At 35.1% G+C, this 16,855-nt stretch overlaps 1 protein-coding gene across 3 annotated transcripts; it reads left to right on the top strand.

Moving 5' to 3' along the window:
• Positions 1–1,856: 1,856 nt before the first annotated feature.
• On the top strand, positions 1,857–16,515 carry LOC140782495 (inorganic pyrophosphatase TTM2-like). Of its 3 annotated transcripts, none has more exons than XR_012107886.1 (12): positions 1,857–2,135; positions 2,648–2,999; positions 5,447–5,561; positions 5,682–5,877; positions 6,069–6,182; positions 6,315–6,488; positions 11,352–11,546; positions 12,796–12,918; positions 13,004–13,125; positions 14,787–14,904; positions 15,081–15,334; positions 15,835–16,515. XR_012107886.1 is itself a non-coding variant. In XM_073129086.1 (12 exons), the coding sequence occupies exons 1-12, from the start codon at positions 2,001–2,003 to the stop codon at positions 16,048–16,050; spliced, it is 2,121 nt and encodes a 706-aa protein (XP_072985187.1). In that variant the 5' UTR covers positions 1,859–2,000; the 3' UTR covers positions 16,051–16,515. The 3 variants fall into 3 exon arrangements, 2 of the variants coding, with proteins under 2 accessions (XP_072985187.1, XP_072985189.1); XM_073129086.1 differs by having other exon boundaries at positions 1,859–2,135; positions 15,074–15,334; XM_073129088.1 differs by having other exon boundaries at positions 2,009–2,135; positions 2,638–2,999; positions 15,074–15,334.
• Positions 16,516–16,855: the final 340 nt, after the last annotated feature.

Below are 16,855 nucleotides of genomic sequence, written 5' to 3'. Positions count from 1 at the left end.
AGCATACTTCAAAAAGTCTAAGGGCCTCTAGTTAGGATATTAAGCATATCCTCCTCAAAATTGAACTTAAATCCTAAAGCTTTTCTGCTAACTTTCACTATTAAATGTAACGTAAGTATTTTATTTGTTCTCTTATAAGTCAAGATGCCACCTAATAATATCGAAATAAAAACACAAATATTTAAATCGGTTTGAAATCGAACAAGGTCAATGTGCTTCTTTATATGCATATATTATTGACTACAAGGCTGCAAGTAGACCACAAGGGCCATAAGTTTGATATTTTTAAAATATGTATCTTTCTTGAGACAATGACTACCAATATTGAGGTTTCTAACGAGGAAGGTTCACTACACTTTGAAATTTATTCTCCTCCTTGCTTTCTATATATCCACATCAAAGAATGTTCAAAGAATTAAGTCAAAGAAGTTGGTCAAGATAATTACGATATATATTGACATTTTTTATTTCCACACCAAAGTCATAAAATGACATATCTTAATGGAAAGCTTGTGCTTAAATGTTATTAGTTGGGACATCACTATCATTTTTAAAAAGTTATTATAAACCAGAAATACACCATTAATGTGGAAAGTGATGTATAAAATTTCTTAGCAAAGTGTGAATGCTGTTATAATCTCCTAAGCACTCATTTCTCTTAGTCTTGCTGATTATTTTACACTACTTTAAAACATATTAAAAACATTCTATAATTTTCTTTTATTATTATACACCCTAGCGATATTTTGATGTTAATATCGTCTGCGAAGCAATGTTTAATAGTTCAGAATTTTTTTAGTATATAATAACCCCATAATAGAAGAGATTAAGTAAGGTATTTTTAATAGTTCAGAAATCATTATGTATAAAAAAAAATTTAGAGAGTTATTGTGAAAAATATAATAGTTCAGAGGTAAAAAAAAAAAAATTATCGCTAAAATATAAGATCTAAATGATATATCTAATAAAACTTAAGGTGTGTTTAATAAATTTCTCTAATATTTTTAGAGGTGTCAAAAATAAACTAAGGGCACTAAAATTATTTTGAGGGTCGATTTAAATTTTGAGCCGAACTTAGAATCGGAGCCGGCTGGCTCAGACTCGTCTGGATTGGATAGTTTATACTCTTTCAACACGGAAAGCATGGAAGGTTGCGTCATTGTGAATGAGTACACTGTACACTGTAAACAGTGTACGATCGACCCCCTCCTCTATCCCTCTCTTCCTCTTCTCATTGTTCTCTTTCTTCTGTATTTGTATATATATTTCTTTCAAACCCAACACCACCACCGTACCACCCAAGAGAGATCTCTTCCTTGTACGAGGCAAACATCTAGCTTCAAAATCGAACGGTCTCCTCACCAATCTCAAGTAAATCCAAGCAGCGCCTCTCCCTGCGCGTTGATGGCAAGGCAAGCATCCAAACAAAGGAACGCCATTACTAGTAGTAGTAGAATCCTCCATCGGGGACCGACTCCTACGATAGGCATTACTAGTAGTAATTGTCGTCGTCGTCGTCCCTATCTCTTTCTCTATCTACAGTTTGCTCTCAATTTGTGAAGAGATCGAGCAGGTGATAAGTTCAATTTCGGGTAGAGAGAAGAAGTGAGGAGGAATAGATGTCGAAGAAGAAGAGGGAGAGGGAGGGACAAACCGCCGCCGCCTCCTCCTCCTCCTCCGGCTACTCGTCCTCCATCGACTTCCTCCTCTTCCTCCTCCTTCGGCAAGTCGCCGCCGCCGCCGCCTCCTCCAATCAGGTTCGGACTCGGGCTAGCTCGAGTTGAGCTGAGCCGAGCCGAGCCTAAATATCAAATGAAGCCTGAGTTAGAGCCGGCTCGCTCAGGCTCGGCTCGGCTCGTTTACACCGCTATCCCGAAGAGATAGATAGATATCTACTGCTTCCGTGGAGCGTTACTGCGTTAGTCTTATATAAAATCCCAACCGTCGGATCATTATTGGACGGCCGTTAATAACACAAGAAAGGAAGTGTATACCTACTTATGCTAGAATTATGGGAGCCAGGAACTCTTTACAACTCTCGACAACTCTACAACTCTCTTCCTCTCGCCCTCTCTAGGGAGAGAAACCCTCGCCCTCGATCGCCGCCTCCAAAGGTTGAGCGCACGAATCCCGAGGTAGTGGTGGTGTCGAATTCTCGCCCTCATTGTGTTATCTTTATGGACTAGAATCTAATCTTAATGGTTTTTCTTGTTGGAGTTAATGATTAGAATTGGAACCTTGCTATGGTCTTAGGTAGAACATCAGGTTTATTTTTTATGGCGTGTGTGTCTTAGTATGAATTCTGGTTTGGTTGTAGATTCTTGATTAGTTATCGTGTGAATCATGGATGGGGGTTGTAGTTGTTGATCTTGATTAAGACAGTTGGACGCTTGCGTGAAGTAAATTTTAACTGATTTGAATCATGTTAATCTGCAAAACATATGATGTTAATATTGTTTGCCCTGTTCTATGCTGTATTGATCTAGACATGTCAATTGAAGCAAACTAACTTTTATATCCTTGATGTCAATGAGAGAATGTAAAAGAACAAATATTTTGGTATACAACAGTATGACACTTCTTTTAATTGTCTATAATAATTGATTAACATGATCTTTTTTTTTTTCTGGTTTGGAGGTCATCACAGTTTCTCAAATTTTTGATGGGACAAGATAGTAATATTGCGGAATCACCAAGGCGAAGACCAGGTCTTCTAAGAGATCAGGTCCAGTTGGTAAGGCGGAAGGACTGTGACCGTTACGAAATTGTTCCAATTAAAGATACATTATCTTTTGAGAAAGGCTTCTTTATAGTTGTTCGTGCTTGCCAATTGCTGGCACAAAAGAATGATGGAATCATCTTTGTTGGGGTTGCTGGCCCTTCTGGTGCTGGGAAGACTGTATTTACTGAGAAAGTGCTCAATTTCATGCCTAGCATTGCTGTCATATCAATGGACAACTATAACGATTCCAGTCGTATAGTTGATGGAAATTTTGATGGTATCATTCTTTCATTTTGTGGACTCTTACTATTTCAGGCTGTTTCTCTTTTCTTTTCTTTCTTTTATTTTATTTTCCTTGTTATCTGCATATCTGTCTGGTAAACCTACTGCACTTTCATGCTACTTGAATATGCTAAAGGAGGATATATGCAGCGCTGATTGGTAGATCTGTTCGAATAAATTGAAAAGATGTAGATGACGAAGTCTTTGCAGTAATTATTTTCCCATGGTTAATCTTAGGGAAAAGAATATTAAGATGAAAGATTATAATGCTTCAGGTTTTGGTTTGCTACCCATGCTTGATTGGTCATTAAGGTTCTTATTCTTAGTGTGTCTATTTGGCGGGAGACTGGAGTTAGAACAAATTGATTGAGGAAAAAAGAATAAACATGGAGGCCTCAAAACTGGGCATGTTCGAAGACTAAGAATAACATTATTTGCTTTATAGTTGTTTGATGTTATGTTTTAATCCTAAGATTCAAGATTGCTAGTCTCGGAGGCCCTGCGACAAAGGAACACAGATATATATATATATATATATCAACACAGAATTTGTTAATGTATATATATATATATATATATATATAAGTTCAACACACAGATACACTAACAAATTCTGTGTTGATCACAATTCACAAAACGATGTGAATGAGTAAATAGTGAGAGCTAGTTTATCATCTTTTGACTGCCTTGGTTGCGAATTTGTAGTGGAGTCGCCGAGTTCACCATTTTGACATGTTTTATAAATAGAGATGGTAGGTAAAGTCCTGGAACATGTTGAAATGATAATGTTTTATAAGATAAGGGATGCCATAGCCCCATAGTGTTATATCTTCAAACTTATCATATCTTGTCAAGTTTATACTCTGTGTAAGACAAATTCTTCTAGTATATGGTGAAAGGATTGGAATTTAACATGAACATATGGATGACAGATGTTGATTATTCAATGAAGGGTGACTTCTCTTTTAGGGTATGCACATATTACACCATTGGAAATTGGTTGGATGGTTGGACCTTGATTTCAGCTGAGATTCGAGCTGGTGTGTAAGAAATTTAGCTTCCCTGTTAGATGTCCATAAAACCATCAGTGCTTTAGAAGTATTGATAAAAAGGTTCTTTGTGTCCTAATTGCTTACGTGTATTACACTAGTGGAAATTGGTCGGACTTTAATATTGGCTGAAATTGGAGCTGGTGTGAATTGAGCTTTCCCATTACTCTGTTAAATGTCCATAAAGCTATCAGTGCTTTGGAAATACTGGCACAAAGGTTCTCTGTGTCCTAATTTTGACAGCTAGCTGGTGCATTAACTAGTGATTTTAGGAGAGTTCAAAGTCTTGTGTATGGTCACAGTTTGATTATGGATAATATTAGGAAAGATTCTGATTAACTTACAATATGATTTGATGTAATCTCCTAGACTACCTAGAAGAAGATAAAAATCATGAAAATTGAAAGAAACAATCGTGTGGAAGATTCCACGTGTATCTTCTCCCCTTCTCTCTTCTCTGTTGTGGTGGACACGACATTTTCTCTTCTTTAGTCCCCCACGATCTAAGTGGGCCTTCTGCCACAATCTAATTTATAATCAAACTAAGATTCTTTTAACTTAAAATTCAACCAAATCTGAACAACAAAACTTATCTAAAAATGAACTAATAGATTTGAGGACTTTTAACTAAATAGGGCACTCTAAAAATAAATATAAATTTTAGCTAAACATACACCTGAAAATAAAAAGTAAATGAAAAAATCTAATTCCCTTGTTCGACATATGTCTAGGAAAATTAATAGTAACTGCACTGAAGTGGAAGATATGCTCTGAAGCTATTATTTGGATATGTGCGTACTTATGGTTTATACATAGTATATACTACAAAATTTGCATTTTGGCAAGTTTTTTCATGCTTCTCCCTTGGTACCATTTTCTTTCATATATCGAGTCATATTTTTAATGTGTCACCTATAGCATTCATGTGAATTCCACTTTTGTTGTTATCATTGATGCTTGGATTTATAGAAACACTAATACATGAAATTCTATCATCTATCTACTCATCTATATACTCATCTCTCTACCAGTATATTTACATGTTTTTTTCATAAAATTAACAGATTTTGTATTGCATGTATTGGGGTTCAAACCATATAATATGGAAAAAATTTTACAAATTTACAAGATTTTGGCCTTTGGCTATTATTTTCTTTAAATTAAGAGAGGGAATATGTGGCCCAATTAAGCATCAACCGTTGTTGGAGGGAGTTCAGTTGGGATCCCAAAAAGCCAGTGGCAAGCGGCAGATGTTGTCTTTTATGACTAGGGATAAATTGACCAGCAAATAAGATTGAAGTTAAATTTTGGCTGGAATTTTTTTCTTTCAAGTTTAGCTTATTGTTACAAGTTAGAAGAACTTTTGAAACTAATTTTTGCAATATCTGAACAGATCCACGCCTAACAGATTATGACACTTTGTTGAAAAACATTCATGGTCTGAAAGAAGGGCACTCAGTTGAGGTACCAATATATGATTACAAGTTGAGCCAACGAACAGGGTACAGGTAAATATCTCCTACTATATATACTGTTCTACCTATGCATTTGATGACTTTCGTCAGATTGACTGAGCTACTAACCTTTCAGGTCGGCTCTAATCTTACTCTTTTCATGTATTCCAACAGAACGGTCGAGGTCCCTAGCTCCCGAATCGTAATTATTGAAGGCATTTATGCTTTAAGCGAAAGGTTACGGCCTTTACTGGACCTGCGTGTGTCTGTCACAGGTGGTGTGCATTTTGACCTGGTGAAGAGGGTGTTAAGGGACATACAACGTGCAGGACAAGAACCTGAAGAAATAATTCATCAAATCTCTGAGACGGTTCTTTCACTTTCTTTTATACTTTTTCCCCTAGATGCTATTAAGTAAAAAAGCATTTAATCATGGCTTCTACAACCTAACGAAGTTAATCTATTAGTCTTTTTTCCTAGTTGTTAACATTTTCATATGATTTGTCTTATAAACGGAAGAGTTAGGTACTTGCAGTGATCTGCTTGGATGATATCATGCAGGTTTATCCAATGTATAAAGCTTTCATTGAGCCAGACCTGCAAACAGCACATATAAAAATCACCAATAAGTTTAATCCATTCTCAGGCTTCCAGAATCCCACATACATTCTGAAGGTAAATTCAATGTACTTCCTTTTTCAATATCTTCTTGGGTTGGCAATAAATTTGAATTCTAGTAGCATATGATTCCCTTTACTTGTTTATTTCATTGTGGCCTTTAGCACTAAGTGCTCTCTATCATTGTAGTCACCGAGGCTTGTAACAGCGGATCAAATCAAGGCTGTCTTACCCCAAGATCATACGGAAAGTACAGAGGAGACTTATGATATATATCTACTTCCACCGGGTGAAGATCCAGAAGCATGCCAATCGTATTTAAGAATGCGAAATAGGGATGGGAAATACAATCTTATGTTTGAGGTTTGTGCTCTCCTACTTAAACATCCATCTCATCATATAGATTGGGTTGGATATCAAACATGTAGATTAATACTATTAGGCTCGTCAAAATTGCCTCATCTTCAGCTTAGTAAGATCAAATTCTTTGTCATTGTTCAGGGCTGAGAAAACCTATATTTTTTGTTGACTCCATTTTCATGGTTTAGTCCTCCTCCATTTGGTTCACCCAACAGAGAATAGAAGGGCAGATGAAATTTTTTGAATGGAGCATTATGACAAAAAATATCTACTTTTTCTGTTTTTCTCTCAATGCCCAAGAAGCTAGAGTAGGATGAAAAGCCAAAAGTTTACTAGTGGGTGTGGCGCACTGAAAGCCTGAAACAGCCACAGGCTTATTTCCACTGCTTGACAATATTGAGGGTTCATTATGATAGTATTGCACGATTCTACAACTCTTTTACTGACTTGGATTCCATCTATATCGCTAAACATGCATTTTTTAACTCTATTGCATTCTGTAATCATAGTCTTTGGTGCCCATAGATGTGGACCAAACAAGTGGTCAGATTAGGCAAGTATTAGATTAACATATAGATTTTCTCTTGACTTGCTCAACACTAGATGCTCTTCTAAATAAATTTAGATTTAGTCATATACTACAATTTTATTCGCTACAAGTTTATCATCACAATTTGTATTTGATGTATCCTTTATTTTGTTGTTTGTAGATCCAGTATTTGGGCATAGATTACTTCATCTTTGGCATAGTTTCGTACTTAGATTGGGATGAAGCAAATCTCAATGCCACTATAAATATGAACTCCGTTGATATTAGATGGTACAGGAAAAGCAGATAAAACTAAGATCCTAAATTCTGAAGGTTTACATGCACCTGTTGACAGAGTGATTCTACTTTTACAGTTTAGAAGAGTACAATTCCACACCCTTTCTGTGCAGCCTACAGTTCAAATATACCTGGTATACAATATACCAAGTGCTAAGATTATTATGCTTTTACAAGCGCCCATATAATTAACATAATACTGCTACTATGGTAAAGAGGTTGAAGACAAGTTTGGAGTGTGGAACTGTAGGTTTTTGCTAACAAATTATAAAATTTAGAAACTGAAAGGAGGAAAAAATTTAATTTTATACTTGTACTTGTTACTCTCTTTAGGTTCTACTTCTATTTAGCATATATTGATACATACTATATAGAGATGTGTTAGTTCCTTTTGCAATCAGACAATGAAGTGATGAACTATTGAAATTCTCTTGGTTAACAATGCTTCAATGTTTTGAATGCGCCCATGTTATGTGGGTGCATTTATGGCCTAGTTAGATAAATATTAAAAATCATGTAAAGTGCTAGACTGCAAACTTTATATCAAAACTTCTGAAAAAATATTGAACACTTTAGGTGTTGAATGCATCTTGAGTTTCACAAAACCTCAAGCCAAGGTAAAATAAAGTTATTCTACCTTCTTTCTCTCTCCCCCTCTCTGTCACCCAAACCCTCCTTGTTGGAAGTAGCTTTTGACAAAATCCCAAGTCATAACTGAAGTCTATCAAAGTATTCAATATTTTCTTGAAGTTTCTACAAAGTTTCTAGTCCAACTCTATATATATGCAGGGTGTATGCAGTTCATTTACGGGCTTGGATGGTTATGCAACCTCTATGCCTGGACTGTAAATTGGGGCCACATATGTATGTGTAGGGTGGTCTACCCGCTGCCACTACCATATTATTGGTCAAGTTGCTTGATGCAAAATAGAAAGACAAATTCAGTCAAGAATGTGAATCTTTGAGAAATTGCACCTCACATTAGACATTGGTATGACTTTCAATCTGAAGTTGTTATGTGAAGAACATTAATTTGAACATTTAATATTGTCCACTTGAAAGGGGCTAAAGAAGATCAACATGGCTATTAAATAATTGATATTGTGCAGTAAACATGTATGATGGCTAAAGATACATGGAAACAAACCTTAAAAGATTAGTTTCCAATGCAAGGTGTCACTTGATTGAAGGTGTATACTTTTGTGTCAAATTATTCCCTTCATCTTTTGATTCTGGGCACAAATGACCGAAGGTGGTTGATTTTGTCACAATGAGTTTCCTTGTCCACTTATGTGAGAGAAGTAAAGGAAAGAAGGATATGTCAACACCTTTTCTAGATATATGAAAGAATGCATCTAGGAGAGAGGAAAAGGGAGAGATATGTGCATACAAGCCTGATTTTGCCCGTACATGAGGAAAGAGAGCAACAGTAGTTTCTGCTATTCGGTTTTTCTTTTACTATCCAGTGTATTCCGAATTTATGGTTTTGGCTACCCTGTTTCTATTTTCCTATCCAATGTAATCTGAAACTTAGGATTCTTTGGTGTTCTGTTAGGCTCTTTGCGATCCTTTATTAGAAAATAAGTTGAGTCCTAACTGTAACTGGTTGGATTCAACTAGAAAGCAAGCGAACTCAATTAGGTCTCTGACTCTAAAGATGATGCAACTAGAAAGTCTTCACTTTTTTCATCCTAGATGTTCTTACCTAGCTTGATGTCATTATGTGCGGGCCTCTTAGATCCACCAATGCTCCAACAATGTTGTAAGCACTGCAACAAAGCTTTAACTTGATGCCGATGATTAACCCTAGGTGGGTGAAGAGCCTATAAGAATACATCCTTTCCCTTGAATTAGGCAATATAGTTAGTTTCTCCCACATTTCCCTTCATTTTTATCAAGGATCACTAAATGCATATTTTAACTATTGAAAGCCTACTGTCATTCTCTTTGGAAGCCTATGAGTAGCTATGCAAAATTATGCTGTCTTACGATTGCTTATCCCCACACTAAATAATATTCATATATTTAACTTTACGCCTTGCTGGATACTCTACTGTATAAATATTGATGATGCTTGAATATCTGTTGTGGTAGTTTGTATGAGAATGTTCTTTTAATTTCCTCCATCTTGAATTACCTACATGTAAGTTCTTATTGTACATGAGGATGAAAGGTGCATACCTATCTTGTCTTTCAAATTGAAATCTTTTCCCTAATGGATTGGAATAAATAGTGAAGAAGTAAGTTATAACTTCAGAAAGGAAGATTGGATGAAATGTTACTTATTTATGGCCCATAGAAGGATAGAATAGATCAATAAGATTATATATAGTATATAGTTTACTTCTCATTTCTTTAATTGGGTTGCCTCTCAAAGTATTTGTTTCTCCTTGTATCATGGCCTTTGGCACATGGATAGCAGGATTGGCTGATCCGGATCCCGATCCCAGTCAAATTGATTGGGATCGGGATTTGTGGGTTTGGGTAAAGTAGTGCATGCATGAGCTAGGTTAATACTTGGTAGAATGCTAAAAGCATGGAAGATGGTGAGCATGAGCTAATTGATTAGTTCCAGTGTAATAACTAATCTCTTGTGCTAACTCAAGGACAACGCAAATTAATAGTTATTCTTGGTATATGTAGTGAAGGTGGCAATAAATTAATTAAAGTGGTGACACTACATTGAGTTTGCTAATTAATTAGACTATATATAATCTCTTAATTACATCTCCTATATATAACTGATTGGGTCTAAATCTCTCTCTTAATATGTATATATATAGAATGATTGATTAAAAGATAAATTTCTAATATAGTCTAATTAATTAATAAATTAATTAATTAAAGTGATGACACTACATTGAGTTTGCTAATTAATTAGACTATATATAATCTCTTAATTACATCTCCTATATATAACCGATTGGGTCTAAATCTCTCTCTTAATATATATATATATATATATATAGAATGATTGATTAAAATATAAATTTCTAATATAGAATGCTCCTTATTTTTATTTTCTGTTCTTCATTATATATATATGCATTACAACATATCGTGTTTACAGTTTGGCTAGAGAATAAATCATAGAATATCAATAGCAAACCAATTAAGTAAGTACTTCTTTTTAATTTTTAGGGTCCACATGTGAATAACTATTATTTTTTGTCAGTTTTTTCTAAATTTTTAAAAAAATTCCTGCATTACTTAGAATTTTACGTAATTAAAGAAAGCATGATCCGATCCGATCAAGACATTGTTTTTTCGGAAGGCCAGTCCAGATCCCAATCCTGAATTTTCAAACCTTGTTTTGGCAAGAGAAATTAGTAAATAAGCTTTGCATCTAGCACGATTAGCTTGTGGATGCCCGAAGTATCTCTTTAATTAGATTGCTTATTCTTGCCACCTCTATCTGTATATCTAGGAAAACCATCCAATCACCCTTTTAGAGATGCCACATGTTGTTGACTAAAGCATTTTATGAAGAAAATTATTTCAAGTATAGCTCATGCATGTAATTTCTAAATGGTACCATCAAAGTATTTCCATATTCTTCTTGGATTTTTCAATCCATCTCCTTTTCTGTTGGAATTTTATTTTATTCTATTACTTGTTTCTCTAATTGATATTCCTTGTATGTTATGCTGTCTAGACAATCTTCTCATTTGTACAATATTAGCTGTTTTATGATACTCTAGCAAGTAGGAATTATAATTATCACAGAGGAATCTAGGCATCACTTTGTCATTACAGCTAAGGCTTGCTGCAAACCCTTGTGGTATGGGTCTGAGTCAAGGAAACAGCTTCTCTACTAAGGAAACAAGGCAGTGTATATCTTGCCCTCTCCACTGCATTTTTCAGAGTGTTGTGCATTAAGATGTTTGAACTTGGAATTTGTAATAGATTTAAGTGAATTTGCTTAGTGGGGAAGGCCTGTCGGCCTTATAATATTGTAGGATATTATAAATGTGAAGTACTTATTTAAATAAGGCACCTATAACTTTATCTAATGTATCTTGATTATTCCAAATTTTCAGGAATGGGTGACGGACAATCCCTTCATCATATCACCAAGGATTACTTTTGAAGTTAGTGTACGCCTTCTTGGTGGGCTGATGGCCTTGGGTTACACGATAGCAACTATTCTGAAAAGAAGCAGCCACGTGTTTTCTGATAACAGGGTGATTGTCAAAATTGATTGGTTAGAACAACTCAACCGCCACTACATCCAGGTAAACATTTCTTTATAAAAATCTTTTGAGCTATCATATGATGTTCGTGCTGCTAGAAAACTGTGTTGATGTTTTGCTGTATGTTAGTGTGGGTATGTTAAAAGATACTTCAAATTTGCATTCACTGTGATATAGCTAGGTAAATGCACATTTTCTCATATATTCATGTATATTTGCACATTTAAGTTATTCATAGAAAATAAAATAAGAATATGAGACTCAAAATGAGCCATTGCTTATATTCTTCTTGGATATTTGGTTATTTTTTAGAGAGGTGGTTGTGATATTATCAATAATGAGAATCTCTTTGAGGATATGCTAAATAAAAGGAGACTAACAAGTGTTGACTAGTAAATTGTATCAGCCTTTGTTTGCCTTTTTGCCATCATAAAACATGCTAATGGTTGACTTACGCAAGTCTTTATATCACACCTCGTGCCGACCGGCACGCATGTCGTGCTAAGCCGTGCCGGTCCAGCATGGTTGTGTGCCAAGCATTGTGCCATATGGAGCCATTTTTTAAATTTTTTCTTATTTTCGTCGATCATTATTAAATCAACTGATTAATTAATCATTAAAAAGTCTTAGATAAAATTTATGATAATGAGACTAGAGATGATAATGCTGGTGATGCTGATGGTAATGGTGATAATGACAAGACTCAGTCTGGTGGCGGTGATAGTGAAGATGAGACATGCGTCCCTGTTACACAACTTTCTCAAAGAAGTATTGTTTTTATAGAGAATACAAGGAGGGGTTTGTATGACAAGAATATTCCATTCAAGCTGACATAATCCAAAGACAAAAAAGGCAAAAGTGGTAAATTTTGCAAGCATACTTGAATAAGGAGGAGCGAATTTGCAAATAAGTCAAACTTAAAGTGGTTTCTGCAATTAAACTAATAATGTAGGATCGTAGGTGCCAGCTTGTGAGAAAGAGTCTATCTGATTTTTTTAAAGTTTGGGCCATATAAATTTTTTACATAGAAGAAAGTAGAAGAGGTTTTGCCATCAACTTGTCCATGTAGTCAACTGAAATCATCCTCATTTAAGAAATAAATTTAATTTCGCTTCTCTGGATCTATAGTCATGCGATTTAAAGTCTATTTTCTTGTACCTCTGGTCTTTTTTTCATTTATATCTTCTAAACAACACCTCTGCTAAACATGCTTCCATTACAAATTTCTCTCTTCATTATTTTTCGTAATATGGTGGCAAATTGACAGATGTAAATTTCTCCTTTTGGTAAGGTACAAGGAAGAGACCGGCAATATGTAAAGTATGTAGCAGAAGAATTGGGCTTGGAAGGTTCTTATATTCCACGCACTTACATTGAGCAAATTCAGCTGGAAAAACTTGTAAATGAAGTTATGGTATGAGATTTTTTAATCTCTAATTGATGTTTTTTGTCCGTACTGTGCTTTTCTATCTCAGTATGTCTGAAAAGATTATATGCAGGCACTGCCAGATGATTTGAAAACAAAGCTCAGCATAGATGATGATATGGCATTCAGTCCCAAGGAGGCACTTTCTCGAGCCTCTGCTGATAGAGTGGCCATGAGAAATAAGCATCTTAAGAGGTTCCCTTTTGTCCTTTTTTTATTTCTTTCCTTTTGTTTCTTGAAATTCAATATGGATACTCACAGCCATAAATTGCTGCATCGGAGTAAATGTTATCTAGGGGACAAATGCTTTATGTGTATCCTTCATCTTTTCTACAGAATGTAGTCATTTAAATACATGCATTTATTCATCCTAAATGACTGAAAGAAGAAAGATACAAATTTATGTAAAGATCTTTTTAGATAGGTTGATAATGTGTATTGTTTAATTCTTACTTTTCTTTTCGATATCAATTGTCTAAATCATCTCCGTTTCTGGAACTCATTTCGTTATAATTAGACATTTATAAGCTTAAAGCATCGCTCCATACTATTTGCTTAACTCTAGGATTCCGATAAGTTCACTCTATTTTCTCTCTTAAAGACATAATACCACTGTGCTTCTTTTCTTTTATCTTCTTAGTTCTTTTTCTTTTAGGTCGTAAGGGTCAAAGTTTCTTAGCAATAATATGTTTTAAGTGTCACTATCTCTTCTTAGCAGCCTGGAAGATTCACTTATATGTACATATTGTAACTAGGTGGTGTCCCACCACCAGCTGTTCTATCATATCTAAGTCATCTGATGATTTACTCGAGGAAAATATGGGGTTGCTGAAAAAATTTGATATATGAAAAATGATAGCTTGTAGTAGATCCAATAGATATTAACTCATTTTGTTGCCTTTTTCTTTTTGATCGTTCAAGAGCTCATAATCTATATAGGTTAGATAATAGGGTCAGCTCTCCCTAGATAATTAGTTTGGACAAGTAGACTAACTCTCCCATAGAAATGGGCAACAATAAGCCACCTCAAGTTGCAGCATGCTCGGTGCAGATGGTCATTGCAAAGAAATTCTTCCTAAGTTCACACATGGGGATTTGAACCCTCAACCTTTTGATTGGGGAGATAGAACCACATGTCCTATTAGTTGGGTCTATTTTGCTGCCTATTCATTGAGGCTTACACATCTTTTTTATTTTCAGATTTGGTTTTTTTTTTTAAGCTAAGCTATATAATTTTGGTGCTACTACTAGTCAAAGTCATGAATTTCTTTTGACAACAAATTGCCAATATTTTTCTAAATGACTGATCCAAATCATCATTAGTTTTATTGTATTTCCTATTATATTTTTACTGTGGGAATGTGATGGAGATCATCTCTATTGTTCCGTGAGCAATATTTTGAAAGAAATAAAATCCTAACCTCTACCAATATTGTACTTTTTGCTTAGATGTTCTCACTATTTCTCTGACAAATTCTATTTCAAGGAATCAAGTAACCAAAATTTGTATGAAGACAATTTAAGAGTGTATACTACCTATCAAGTTATGAAGAAAGCCTTTACTCTCTCACACTTGGATAAGACATGCAGAAGCAGGAGAGCTATAGATTGTATAAGGCTACACCTACTTAGTTGAGTGACAAGAAGATGTACACTAGTTATCCGATATGAAAGTTTTTGCTTATGAATATATATCAAAGTGAATCTCTAGTAATTTCTTGTAGCTTTTTGTTACATTTCAATTTCTGATAATGCTATAAAATTTGAAGTCTAGATTTATTTAGGAATTAAGCATAGTTATTCTTTAAGGGGAAAGTATGTGGAATTATTAAATATTTAATATGGCTATTCTGCAGTGGTCTATCACACTCCTACTCAGCACAAGGGGATACAAATCTAGTGAAGTTAACAAGACTTACAGAAAGCAACAGAAGATTCAATGGACAAACCCCTGAATCTCCATCAATTAACCAGGTGAGTTTGGAGAGTAGTTTTGTTGAAACTTTGCAAGGAATTTAATTATTAAATATAATGACATAGTTCTTAGTCTTTCCTGATGCTATATCTACTAGTGATACTGCAGAAATTTAGAACACCATACTAATATAGTTGCTTGTTGTCTTGCTTCCCTGATTTTATCTAGGGTACAGTCACCCAACTTTCGGAACAGATATCAACCCTGAATGAAAGAATGGATGAGTTCACATCCCGAATCGAAGAGCTGAATTCCAAGTTTACTGTGACAAAATCTTCTCTGAGTCAACAGAACTTATCTCTCCAAGGTGAAGTATGTAATGGCTCTGGGCCTACATCTTTATTTGTGTCTAACTTGGGCAATGGTACCCTGATACCAAATTCATCATCTTCAAATCAATTGATCAAAGAATCTCCTTTAATGGAAGAGGTATGCCAGAGTTCTGTCGCCTTTTAAATTTTCAACTTCTTTAACCTTTAGCTGATGAATTATTTGAGATGTAAATTGGAATCTTATGCTACTCTTGATAATGTATCCTTGATCACCTAGTCCCAAAGCCATTACTTTTTCCTCTTCCCAAACTGCCTAGTTGGGGTTGTAAATTGACCTGCTGTTCACCAAGTATTCTGAAACCCTCCCCCCTCCCCCCCAATTATGGAGGAACTACCTCACTAATGCTCCCTTAAAAAAATTAGTTCCAGCTGATCGCTATTGGAATGAGGTATTACCTACTTTATCATGTTCTTTGTTTCATTCTGATACCGTATCTTATTATGGTAAATATTTAAGAGCTAAATGGGTGATTGCTTAATGCATAGTTGTTTTTGATTTACTGTTAATTTGTTTGACTGACATGCACTTGCACAATATATAATGTTTTCCCCTATAAAGCCAATCAATGACATATGATTTAATTGTTATATATACAGCTCATGCTTATATCACGAGGTCAGCGCCAAATAATGCATCAGTTAGACAACATTTCAAACTTGTTTCGCGAGCATTTGGCCAAGTTGACCCGCCAAGAAAGAACTGGTTACAGGAATAAGTTGGTGGATGTTGATATGATAGCCAACCCACTTGTTCTCCTGCTGGCGATGGGAGGCATTGGAATCTTTGCATTCAATCGCCTGTCACAAAACTAAACAAACCAAGGGTCAAGCTATTCCAACGCACCGAAAGCTCCCAAAAAGAAATTGCTGGAGGCTAGTCTCCTTTTGTGGGAACAACTGCTCTCCTTTTGTGGAGGCTTTGAGTTAGAACAGACCCTTCACATCGATGCTGGAGGCAAGTCTTTGATGATCCTTTAGTTTAGATTTGTATAGCTGAGCGTAGAAACCTTCTAATTGAAGAAATAATGGTGAGGTAATGAGGCCCCCAAGAAAATTTTCCTCGGAAGTGCATTTGTATAGCTGCTAGTTACTACAATGGATACTTCAATTACCTCTGATCTTATCTTATTATTGAGCCAAAACTGTGTATATTCCGGGTATTTAAAGTTTTCCGCTGAAATTGTAAGTTTTAAGTGTTGGATTGTCACTGTACCTTATTGTTTATTGCTGGTCCATTACCTTTCAATAACAAGATCAACAGAAGGCTCTCAAATCTTAGATTGGGGCTTGGGACACAGTTGCAGGTAGTCCTTGTCTCTTTGCATCTTAATCAATTTAATATATCTGAGTGACTTATATTAGCTATGACTCTTGATGTTATGCACTGTAAACTAATATTTAAGCAGCAAATCTTTCCTTCTCCCAGTCTCTTGTAACCCTGTATTTAGGACAACTTACTTTACTTCTCTAATTAATAGAGAAGATAAAATGACCTAAATGACTTGCTTCTATTAAATACATATATATTCAGAAAGAAAGTTTTCGGGTAAAGTGAATTTTGTTTAAACAGATAACAATATCTGAGAAAAAAAAAAGCAAGCATAGTGACGCAAAACAA

This window comes from Typha latifolia, chromosome 2, assembly GCF_019914945.1.
Source record: "Typha latifolia isolate L0001 chromosome 2, TyphaL0001v2, whole genome shotgun sequence".
Taxonomy (NCBI): domain Eukaryota; kingdom Viridiplantae; phylum Streptophyta; class Magnoliopsida; order Poales; family Typhaceae; genus Typha; species Typha latifolia.
The sequence above is the reverse complement of the archived record's forward strand: the minus strand, read 5'-3'. Positions and strand labels throughout refer to the sequence as shown.

What these genes read in the sequence shown, in the direction of transcription:
- LOC140782495 (XM_073129086.1), top strand. Translation starts at nt 2,001, where the DNA reads ATGCTAGAATTATGGGAGCCAGGAACTCTTTACAACTCTCGACAACTC. An exon ending in TTGAGCGCACGAATCCCGAG is followed by an intron (nt 2,136 to 2,647) that starts GTAGTGGTGGTG and finishes AGGTCATCACAG; the next exon opens with TTTCTCAAATTTTTGATGGG. An exon ending in AACTTGTAAATGAAGTTATG is followed by an intron (nt 12,919 to 13,003) that starts GTATGAGATTTT and finishes GATTATATGCAG; the next exon opens with GCACTGCCAGATGATTTGAA.